At 38.9% G+C, this 12,704-nt stretch overlaps 1 protein-coding gene across 1 annotated transcript in view; it reads left to right on the forward strand.

Moving 5' to 3' along the window:
- The window catches only part of fut9a (fucosyltransferase 9a), a 24,653-nt gene extending 16,383 nt beyond the window's left edge, over positions 1-8,270 (forward strand). The window contains exons 2-3 of the mRNA XM_037695279.1: positions 6,668-6,846; positions 7,062-8,270. Coding sequence (XP_037551207.1) covers positions 6,825-6,846; positions 7,062-8,149 — 1,110 coding nt within the window. The 5' untranslated portion in view covers positions 6,668-6,824 and the 3' untranslated portion in view covers positions 8,150-8,270. The remainder of the gene's footprint in view (positions 1-6,667; positions 6,847-7,061) is intronic.
- The last annotated feature ends 4,434 nt before the right edge of the window (positions 8,271-12,704 follow it).

A 12,704-nucleotide genomic window follows, 5' to 3' on the forward strand; every position in this document is an offset into this window, starting at 1 on the left:
CCTTAGATAGAGAACTTTACTAATTGGCTTTTATGTTTGTGAAAGTTTCTGTAAAGTGCCCTGAGACAACTTTGTTGTGATTTGGCGCTATATAAATAAACTGAATTGAATTGAATAAGGATGTTTTTAAGGAACATGCTAAGTCACATTTATTACAGCCCTCACTTCTATACAATCTACCTGTTCTGAATTGTACTAAAAAACAAAGATATGTATTTTATGATGTCAACAAAGGAACTATAGTATCAGAGTGAAACTAGACATAATGTGAATTTTAAGCTGCATTCACATCAGCCCCTTTGTCCTGAACTCTAGCCCGTTTGCCTAGGAAGTCCGGTTCGTTTGGGGAGGTGTGAACGCGCCATCAAACTCTTTCACAAAACGAAAAGGCGAACTCTGGCCCGCCTAAAAACCTAAGTCTTGGTCCGGTACAAGAGAACTCCAGCGCGGTTCGAGTAGAGTGTGAATGCAATCAGACCAGGTACCGTACCGCAAGCAGAAAGTGTACAGCGCAAGGCAAACAAACAAGCATTTCTCTTACCTCATATGGAGCCGTCAGCTGCCTTGTGTGAAAAACAACATTCTCCATGGTCTTCTTCCACACATGCTGAGTCCATTTTTGAAAAATTACAAAATAGAACTCCTAAAACCACTAAAATTTGACGCCACTCTGTTTTTTTTTTGTTTTTTTTTCCAGAAGAAGAAGAAGACGTGTCTTCAGAGGTTTTTGTGTCGTTTCTTTCAGTAGTTCTTAGTGCAGCGCCACCACAGGCGAGTGGGGGAACAGGTTGGTTTAACAGGTTGGCTCGACTGCACAGTGCAGTGTGAATGCAAACGCACCAGCTCAAATGTAACAAAATGTCATGAATATTGGTCCCAAACCGAACCGAGTCTACCGGACTATCAGGTGTGAAAACAACCTTAAGCTCTTCAAGATGTCTTTGAAATGAAAAACAGGACAGATTATTTAGAAAAGTCTGACGGGTGGCTATGGCTGAGTGGTTAGAGCAGTTGTCCTCCAATGCAAGAGTTGGAGGTTCGAATCTACCAGCAGTCTCATGCTGAAGTGTCCCTGGGCAAGACACTGAACCCCTCATTGCCTCCGTTGTGTGTCCCATCGGTGTATGAATGTTATAAAGCTCTGATTAGTCTCTTTAGAATAATTTGTTCAATAAACTTTGTGTAGATCTAGTAGAGTGCTGTGTGAATGAGTAAATGAGGCACAGATTGTAGTGTAAAGTGCTTTGAGTGTCTTGATAAGATAGAAAGGCGCTTTATACCTTTATACCTTTTCCAAGGTTCTTGAAAAAGCTGTTGCTAGTCAACTTCACTCTCACCTATCCAAAAATAACATTTATGAAGAGTTTCAATCTGGTTTTCGCCCCCACCATAGCACTGAAACAGCTCTAATAAAAATAACTAATGACCTTCTTCTTGCTGTTGACTCTGCTCTTCTGTCTATCCTCATTTTACTGGATCTAAGTTCTGCCATCGACACAATCTGTCATTCTATCCTCCTCAACAGTCTAACCTCCATTGGCATCTCAGGTACTCCGTTAGACTGGTTCAAATCATATCTCTCTGACCGCACTCAATTCATTCAGCTCAAATCCTTTCGTTCCCAGTCTTCCCCCGTCTCCACGGGTGTCCCCCAAGGCTCTGTCCTCGGACCCCTCCTTTTCATCATTTACCTCCTTCCTCTAGGTCACATCTTCTGTAAATTTGGTGTCCATTTTCATTGTTATGCTGATGACACACAGCTCTAATTGTCAACAAAACCAAACTACACCCACCCACCCTCCATCCTCACCGACTGTCTCAATGAGCTAAATCACTGGTTTTCTAACAATTTCCTACAACTAAACAGTGACTAAACAGAAATCATTCTTGTCGGTACCAAAAACTCTCTTTCAAAATCAGAAAATCTTCTCATCCCCCTTAACAACTCTCTGCTATCCCCCTCGCCTCAGGTCAAGAGTCTTGGTGTCATCCTCGACACCACTCTCTCCTTCACTTCTCACATCAACAATGTCACTCGGTCTGCCTATTTCCATCTCAGAAATATTAACCGTCTCCGCCCTTCTTTCACACCCCGCTCCACAGCCATCCTTGTTCACAGTCTTGTGACTTCTCGGATTGACTACTGCAACTCCCTTCTTTATGGCCTCCCCAACAAATCTCTCCAGAAGCTACAATTGGTCCAGAACTCAGCTGCCCGTGTCATCACTCAAACCTCCTCCTATAACCACATCACTCCTGTCCTGCAGCAGCTCCACTGGCTCCCGGTTAAAACACGCATCGTCTTCAAAGTTCTTCTTCTCACTTTCAAAGCTATCCACAACCTTTCCCCTCCGTATCTATCTGACTTCCTACACATCTCCATCCCCTCTCGCTCTCTCAGATCCTCCTCTTCACTACACCTCCATGTACCCTCTGCCCGCCTCTCCACCATGGGGAGAAGGGCCTTCACCTGCTCTGCTCCTCATCTCTGGAACTCTCTACCCCCTGACTTAAGAAACACAACCTCTCTTTCTCTATTCAAGACTGCTCTGAAAACACATCTCTTTAGACTCGCTTATCCTTAACTTTGCTGTATGTATTTTATATTCTTTATGTATTTTATATTCTGTATGTATTTTATATTCTGTATGTATTTTATATTCTTTATGTATTTTATATTCTTTATGTATTTTATATTCTTTATTCCTGTTGATCTTTGTTCTTACTGTAAAGTGTCCTTGGGTGTCATGAAAGGCGCTTTTTAAATAAAATTATGATTATAATTATTATTATTATTATTATTATTATTATAAGTACAGTCCATTTACCATTTACTTAGTTTGGTAATTAAAAAAAAAACCACACACAATATAGTTCAGAATGTTCCACTTAGCTTTTAAGTCTTTCACGAGTGTTACAAAAGACAAAAAGTTGAGGACTTGAAGTCGACTAACTTGGAATCATTTAATAAACAGTTTGCGTGGAGTAAAATTGAGCTCTTCTATGAATTGTCACTTGTGTTGCTTTCAAAGACATTGCTTTTTTCATGCAACATTAATAAGAATGTTCTTTATATGAATGAGCCACATGTGTGGGAGGCACTTTGTAAAGCAGGAAGAGCAGCAGGATGAAGTTGAGCAAGACTGTTTCTGATGGCCCCTGTATCGTTCACCCAGAAGATAGAAGTGTTAAAATGTTTCAAAACCTCTAAAACTGAAATAAAGAAAGTGTGGAGTCATGTTTGTGTGTAAAATATACTTAATTCAGGACACTTTCTTCTGCCATTTCTGTTGTTTAGCAGTATAATCATTTATGGTAGCAGTACTTACTGTTTGCACACCTGGTAAGGTCCCAAGCATTTAGAAATTGTTCCTTCTATAAAATACTTTTCTAGAATCGTAGGCACGCCCCATCTGTCGCAGCTTGTCCGAATAACTATAGAAAAGCATCTTCCTTAGGAGAATAAGAGTTATGTCAAGAGTGTGAGAGAAGTGGAGGTGGCAAAGATGAAACTGAGACTCTTAAAGTGTGCTCAGTGTCTTCGTGGTAGCTGATGGTTTGTTCCCACAGTGACCTAGTTGGTGATTTAAGTTCTTTATTACAGAAACTCGTTAAAAATAAATCCATACTTTCATCATTCCGAGAACTGTAAAATGAAAATGAACATTCCAGACTGGTTTTGGTCCTAAATGTATTACTCATAAATTACCAAACTATAATTTTTACAATATTTATTTTACATAATAAATCTATGTCAACTAAAATAATACAAATTCAGGCATGAATGTAAAAATTGTTTGCATACATGTGATATGAAAGTGTAGAAAAGTAAGTTTGAAAATGAAACTGTCTTCAAAAAGAAGCATTTTTATAAAAGGCGTTGCATTACCACTGAGGTCTAAGCTTAGAGGATATACAAAGTAAGTACATTGTTGTGCAGACGTTCTCCTCAGTACTAAAATAAATAAATAAAATAATAAGTAAATAAATGAGCTGCTGCCACCCAGAAACTATAACAGCTCAAAATCTGCGTGTGTTAAATATTTCTACACTGTTGTGACGATTCCTGTTGGTGCCTTAGAACATACCAGCTGTGGAACAATTAGAGATGAATGTGTCATTGTTTTATAATTCTTGTAAAGAACTAAAGTAGCGTCACTTTATAAGAAAGAGCTCGGCCTTTTTAAAACCGTGCCTTCAGTTTTGTAATGTCTCGAGTTAGAAAAGCTGTGCACATTTTAAAATGGCACACACGCATTTATGAAAATACTTATTTCTGTTAAGGTGCAAGAAATTGAAAATCTGCATTGACAAATGTATGGCTGTGTGTTATATACTGTCATGAATCTATACTTGATGCTGTTATTTCTGGTTTCATGGCTCACTGTTAGACACAAATACAGGTTTTAGTTTTGTTTATGAACTTTTAAAAATGATAAAATAAAGCAAGAAAAACACTTGATCCTCTAATAGTAATAGAAAAAAGTTTGATATAAAACTTTGTGTTTTAGTATACAGTAATCAGTTTTTAAATACTGAGTAAATAAAAATGTGTAAGTCACTTAAATCATCTTAAACCAGGTCACCTGTCTCACACAGTGGGATTAAAATCTCAAAGAATCCCATATTAAAATTATAGTTGGTGGAGCTGACACCAACAAAGCTGTTGTTGTTTTAATCAGCGTGCGTTCACTCTTGTAAAATACGTTGGCATATTCTGCATGGGTCAAAGTATCACAGATTTGGTGCAAACAAATATAAAGTGTGCACAAAAGGCAGGTTTGTTTCTTTACTCAGAGTTCTTGGTAGAGATGTACCCGTTGAATTTTTTTTAAAGCAGATTCAGGTTTGAATGTATTTTTAGAGCCAATTTGGGATTTTTGTACATTTCACATCTGCTGTCTTGATTTCTGTTAATTAGGATTTTATTACCAGGAAAATAAAATTGAAAGCATAAATAACAACAATAGTTATTATTTTGCTGAACTAAGAGTTTGAAGGTGTGTTCAGTAAAAGATTTACAGCTAAAGTTATTTACAGGTACTTGTGGCATGGAGGCTGCACAGCTGCAGAAAGAAAAGCTTTGCAGAGAGTGGTGAAGGCTGCACAGAAGATGTTGGAGTCAGTCTGACCACCATCACAGACATCTACACCTCCAGATGCAGGAAGAGGGCCACCTGCATCACGAAGGACCCCACTAACCCAGCACACACAATTTTTGCCCCACTCCACTCAGGAAGGAGGTTAAGGAGCATTAAGTGTAGAACCACTAGACTGAGGAACAGCTTCTACCCTGAAGCTGTTAGACTCATGAACCCCTGACCAGGAAAATGACTGTAATGTCACTTTAATTGGTGACATGTCACTTTATCCATGCTGCTGATTCTTATCCATAAGCTGCTATATTCATTCCCATCTGCTCAGAACAGACTCATGTTCAGGCTGCTGTTTAATACACCACATTATATTACATTACTATTGTTTAGCGTATATTTTAAATCCTAGTATACTTTAATTTTTTTTATAGTTTATATTATTGCTATTTTGGGATGTAACTGGGACCTTGAGTACACAGTTTCGTTCCACCTCATGTACTATAAGTAATGTGAATGACAATAAAGAACCTTGAACCTTAAAAGCAATGTCACTTTTTCTAGAATCATGTTTAACAAAACATCTTTGTCTGCCACTGGATCGATCAAATCCACATGAAAGTAAATTACAGTGTGTTTTCTTTGTATACAAGATCATATTTTATGGTTTTTATTCATCTTAATATTTGTTACGCATCTCTAAACAAAAATGTGCACATTTTTACCTGAGCAGGTGGTATCTGGTATGAAAGAAAACTGTGTGAAGTAGCAGAAAGCATATAAATAAAACCAGCTCCACAATAAAAAAGTATTTTCTTTAATAGTATCTTCCTTGGCTTTAAGGTAGAACACTTCATATAATAAATAGACCATTTTGAGCCTCACTAAAAATCTATGAAGGCAGGACTTTTTTGGTTCAGAAGTACAATATGGAAGTGGGGTTAATAAGAACAGATGGGCTTCAGTGGCAAAAGGGTGGAACAGAACATTGGGTTTCCTGAAAGTGGAACCTTAAGGGAAATAAATGAGTGTAACCAAAGAGATACCATTTGAATGATACGCTGGTACCGATGGAAGCAAGCATGGAGCATGAGATGGGTGATATGTAGGCTAGTATCAAAAGAGCAGTCAGATCAAGATGGAGGGTAAAGAGTGGAGACCAGAGCCATTAGTAGAGCTGTGTCAGTGCTGACAGATAAAAGATAAGATAAAGAAAATCATGCTTGTTTCAGATCAGTGATGCTTCTTGCTGATCTGCTTTTAAAGGGTGTTTCTCAAGGTGTTGAGCTCCAGGAGCTGGAGAGACTGAGGAACTCCTTGCCTTCATAGCAGCATTCTCTAAGAATTGTGTGCCAACAGCAGTAACAGTTACAAGACTAAAGCTATGCTTCGATTGAAAAATATTAACAATATCTAATGGTATTTGTATTTCAGTGTCTACTATTCATCCCCTTGGTGTTTACAGATAAAACCTATAACACCTTCAGACGTGCCTTTTATGCTATTTTATTTTTATTTTTTTGCAGATTGTTAATGAGTTATTTTCCTGTTCTCTTTTTTATGCTCAACTAAAGGAGGCATCATTGGGAAGACTTGCTGACTCAAGAATCGGGGCACTTGAATAGATCATTAAGGATCGTTAACGTTCTCCTAAAGAGCCATGAAGCATCGCTCAGCTGTCACCAGCAGTTTAATTCACTGAGCACTGACTCACAAGACGGATTGTGTGGAATGCAACATACAGTCAAAACAGGTTTGTATAGCAATGGGACAAGTTATTCAAACTTTTTGGTGCATTGTAAATACAGTAGTAACCCAATACATTTTTCTCAAATGTGCCATATAGACTATTAAATTTAAGGAATGTTGTATTAACCTCATTATTAATGCATGTTTTTAAAAGTTTTTACATGATTAAATAACTGGTCACTTTATCTGTTTTTGTTCTTCTTGGTGTCCTCTCTGCAGGTCAGAGTATGTCATCTACAACTTTTAACAAAATCCTGCGACCCCTTCTGATCACAGTTTTCATCCTGGGATGCTTTGTAACCGTCTTTTTGATGTATTTTAAACCATCCACCAGCTGGCTATATGGCCCAGTAGAGTCAACAGTTTCCACAGACCAAGTCAAGAACCTATTCTCCACAAAGAGCAATAAAAATGTGACCACTGTGCTGGTCTGGCTTTGGCCCTTTGGACAAACGTATGACCTGAACGTCTGCAGTTCTATCTTCAACGTTGAAGGCTGCTTCATCACAGCAGACAGAAACCTCTACAACAAATCAGATGGGGTCATCATCCACCACCGAGACATCGCCAGAGACCTGTCCAACCTGCCGTCTCAACAGCGACCGCCGTTCCAGAAGTGGATATGGATGAACTTGGAGTCGCCTTCACATTCGCCTCAGCTGCCTGAGATCAACAACTTGTTCAATCTGACTCTCAATTACCGTCAGGATTCTGACATTGAAGTGCCTTATGGGACCATTGTAGCAGCAGAGAGAGAGGAGGACTTTGTACCACCCAGCAAAAACAAAATGCTTTGCTGGATTGTAAGCAACTGGAACCCTGAGCATGTGCGGGTTAGATACTACAATGAGTTGTACAAACACATTGAGGTTCATGCATATGGACAAGCCTTTGGGGAGCACATCTCTGACCAAGATTACATCCCCACTATGGCCAGCTGTAAGTTTTATTTGTCTTTTGAGAACTCTATACACAAAGACTACATCACTGAAAAACTGTATGTGCCACTGTCTGTGGGCACAGTGCCAGTGGTTCTCGGCACAACCAGGCAGAACTATGAAAACTTTATTCAAGGGGATGCTTTTATCCACGTGGATGATTTCTCCTCCCCCAAGGAATTAGCAGAGTACCTGCTGCTCCTGGACAAGAATGAGGAAATGTATCTGCGATACTTCAAGTGGAGGCAGCACTTTAAAGTAAAGAGAGCCCACTTCTGGGCAGAGCACACATGCCTAGCTTGTGACTACTTGAGAAGGCACAGGGAGTACAAGTCATTTAATGACCTTAACAAGTGGTACTGGGGCTGACTGTGCTCAAAGGGGCCACACAGTCCCCGTGTTTTTATGAAGCCGTAAATAGGACACATCGAAAAAGTGGTTGCTCTAGAAAGAGACTAATTTAGAAGTTTAAAAAAACGCAACATTAAATGAAGCATCATGAAAAGAAAACATCTCATTTGTGGTAGTGATTCAGTCACCTATGCAGTGTAATGAACTTAAATGTGAAACTAGGTCAATAAGGTCATGTGCATATTTTTTTACATTCTTTTGGTGTCTTTTTATATATTTTTGTACATCTGCATTTGCACTGTTAGGTCAACTGGTACTGTTTTTACACATGTGATAAAACACAGACATTTCAGCTGGATGCAGAGGGTATTACACTATTATTTCAGAGACATTCGTGCTCAGTTCTTTCTATAGACGAGCGATTTTGGAAAAAAACTGGACAAATAACACTCATTTGTCAGGTTAGAAAGAACACCTTTCTTTCCTGTGGTCTGTATTGTCATTTCATAATTTTGTCATTAGTGTTTACTGGATATATATTTTTTAACTTCTTGGAAACTTAAAAATGGGTAAAGGTATTTCAATGATCATGTCTAAGAGTTTCAAAAGGGGGAAATTATTTGCAGAATCATGTTTACTCTGGCGTCTTGAAAGGCCTCCTCTCTCCTTCTTTCTCTCTCTCTTGCTTCATCTTTTTTGCAGCCTTTACAATCAACAAAATGTCACCATTTAACAGTTTAGTAATATCACGTTAATATAAGGTTTCCTAAGCACACCTCATTCTTACGTCATGATGTGGCCTTTATCATGTAACAGCAAGATCTTTTCACACAAAGTTCTGAGCTTCTTCTTTCAGCTTTTCCCTCTTCAGGTCATCCTCCTCCATCTCACTCTGTCTTCACTCCATCTACCTCCATGTCCTCTCTAACTGTATCCATATATCTCCTCTTTGTCTTTTTCCTGGCAGCTGCATTTCTAATATCCTTCTACCAGTATACCCACTGTCCCTCCTCTGGACATGTCCAAACCACTGTCCCTCCTCTGGACATGTCCAAATCATCTCAGTCTGGTCTCTCTAACTTTATCTCCCAGTTGTTCAACCTGTGCTGTACCTCTGATGATCTCATTCCTAATCTTATCCATCCTTGTCACTCCTAAGGAGAACCTCAACATCTTCATTTCTGCTACTTCCAGTTCTTTCTCCTGTCTTTTTGTCAATGCCACTGTCTCCAGACCATATAATAGACCATAAACATTAAAAAAGTCATGGTTTTCACACAATGTTCTGAGAAAAACCAGGAAAACAATTCATGCAAGTTGAGCCAGCAACCTCTTGGTCAAAGTCTTAAACATATTTTAGATAATAATGTGATATTTCTTAACCGTCAAACTTGTAAATCAAGAACCAATCTGCTCCCATGAAATCTGATATCAAAATGTCATTGGGAAACCTTTAAAAAACAAAATGACAACTTGATCAAACCACGTCATGGTTGAATCCTGTTGAGCATCTTTACTGTGTGTTCAACAGACGGAGCAGAGTTTATGATGGCAAATTACAGTGCTGTATACATTTTTCAGTTCAAACCAGTTCAAACCAGTTCAAACGTTGGTTATGCCATGCAGGTGTGGTCAGGAGGTGAATGGGATTCTACTGTCTTACGTGTGATGCTTGGTGCCTCGAGGGGCTTTGTAACAAAAAGAAAGATGAGAAATACAAAGTGGAGAAAGACTGCAGAGACAATGATTACTGGTAGGTGCTGAGGGTGGAGTTGAGGTATTTTTTTTACATTTAATGAATTTTATATCAGGTTGTGATCCTGCAGTTGTGTCCTAATGGAGAAGGTGGTGCCAAAATGCAGCAGACAGCACTTTTATTTATTTATTATTTGTGAAGTTGTGTGGCTCACTGTGCTTTCGGCTGTCTTTAAGGAGCAATTGTGAGTTCAGAATGAAGACTTCAGTTTGTCCCGCGGATAAACTCTGAAACCTTCTGCTTATGGTTTTATATTGTACAATCTATTCTCCTGTATGAAAACAAAGTCCAACAGGACTGGAGCAAAATGTTTTTTAATGAGTGTTGTCTGTCCTATTTCACCATCTTGTTTTTTTTTCTTCTTCTTTTTGCACAAAACAAAAATGATGATTATTTTTGTTGAACAGCGTGCTACCACACTGCAGAGTCCAGATGTTCTTGGAGAGTCAGATGCAGATGTTGGTGGACACTGTACGCTGTGCGGGATGGAATCTGCTAAAATTCTGCCAGTTTACTGAATTTATCGGTGTCAGTCACGACATTCGTAATTTGTTTTATTTTTGCCAAATTGTTGTATTTTGCAAATGCATTCTAAGTGTAGATGTCTTATAATGTTATAAAGAAAATAAAAAATATGAACAAACGAGCAATCATGAGTGAAGCTTTACGTCCTTTAATTCAAACAATTTAGTTTTAGGAATTCATATTTTCTTTTCTCCTAATTTCCAGGATGAGTTGGAGAGGGCAATCTCCTCAAAATAATTTCTGACATTTAACATGTGTATTAGTATTACAGTAAGATAAGGGTATTAGTTATTAGTTTTAAAACATACGCAAAGGAAATAACTTGACTTCACACAAAATATTTACTCCACTGGTGTTTTATTCTAGGAGCATGTACATTATTAACACAGGTGCAAGTTGAGGAGCTTTCAGACATGTTCTTCTGCCAGGTGTTCCCAGCAAACCCTCACTACACGTTTGGGTCTACTGGGTCTGTTCCCCCACCATCTGACCCAAATCACTACGGTGGTGATCAGTTGACAGCTCAGCTCCTCTCTGAGTGTCCAAACAAATGGCCTCAAATCAGATGACACGACTACAAAGTCAATCGTTGATCTACGATCTAGGGCGTCCTGGTGCCAAGTGCACTGATGGGCGCCCTTATGCTCGAACATGGTGATCACGATGGATAAAGTATAACTAGCACAGAAGTCCAACAACAGAACACCGCTCAAGTTCAGATCAGAGAGGCCGTTCCTCCCAGTCATGCCCCTCCAGGTCACTCTGTCATTATCCACATGTGCATTGAAGATGCCTTTTTCACGCTTCTGGGTTTTAAAGCAGATGTGGTGTTCAACAACTTCCGGTGGCTATAGCGTTAGCATTAGACCGTGAGGAAAATGGCTCAGTCTCGGAGCGGTTGCTTTTGTTCAGTTCCTGGTTGTTCTTGTGGGGCAAGAAAACAATCATGTCTGTCCTACCATGCTTTTCACGACGTACCCAGACCAAAGGAGGCGGTGGATCCAAGTGATCAGAAGAGATGATGGTCACAACTTCTTCATAAAGCCAGGGAGCACTTGTATGTAACCGGCATTTCACTCTGGAGGATTTTGTCCGCGGATCCACCACCAGCTGCTTTAAAGGTTGAGCTTCTCTCTTCACCTGGAATAATTTCACCACACCATCTAAGAGAGAGTCTGTTTTTAGAGAGCTCAGAAACAGCAGCTTGTCCTCTCACAGAAAGCTAGCCAGGCTGAAGCTGCTACTGGAGTCCAGTGAAACTCACTTCACCTGGTGGCACATCCACCCACAGGTAAATATCACAGTAAGATGCTACATTATAAACTTGTCATGTAATTAATGGAGAGATCAAGTTACACTGACTCACAAAATGTATTGATCTTCACGGAAATAATGTCAATAAAAATAATAATAATGTCAATAAGCTCAATAATTGAAACGATCTTGCTAACAGTATTTTATTTAGTGGTTTTACTGGTGCACTCCCAGCTGTCCTCATTCTGCTCAGTCCTGTGTTGGTGGACTCTCACTCCTGCTTGAGTCACCATAATTAGTCAGTGTCTTACCTGAGAGAAGATTGGCTGAACTAAAGGCTGGGGCCAATTTCAACTATTTTTATTTGTGAATGTGAGGCCCATGTTTGTTTGTTTTGTAATTCTTAAAAATTATTCATATTTATTTTTGTTTACGTAATTTCATATTTATGTCCCAGGTTGAAGGTGCAGTCCAGTCTCGTGTTGGTTCTGTTCCGCTCGTGTCTCGTGCATCACAGCTTGTGGGTGAATTTCTGCTCTTGTGTTACCTTGAACCATCCTTTTGTCTTTTAGTTGACTGAACACTGGAAAGCCTCGGCCTTGGCTCAATATTTATTTTAAGAATCATTATTGCCTCCATTAGAATAGGTTTTTAACTTAGTGTTAATAAAATGTATATTGTATCTTGGAACAGTCTCCTGCTTACTTGTAGACAAACCCAAGTGTATTTTCTGTATAAATGATGTCCTTGGATGAAAGTCCAAAGTTTATGTTGCAGTAAGTTCATAAAATAAAAATAACATCCATACCCAAGCTTGTTACATATTGTTCTAGTGTTATGTAATTACTTATTTAAAGGTTTTGAATTATTTTAAACATTCTTCAATTAAAACACACTTGAGCAGCATACTGTACTGTTTTTATTTAATTTGTAGATTGATTCAGTTGTATTGAAAAGTGTAATTTATAATATCTACTAAAAAAACAAAAAATGTAAGGAACTCTCGTGAGGGTTTGGACCAAGATCACAACACAACAG

This window comes from Nematolebias whitei, chromosome 21 (genome assembly GCF_014905685.2).
Source record: "Nematolebias whitei isolate Nwh7 chromosome 21, NemWhi1, whole genome shotgun sequence".
Lineage (NCBI taxonomy): Eukaryota > Metazoa > Chordata > Actinopteri > Cyprinodontiformes > Rivulidae > Nematolebias > Nematolebias whitei.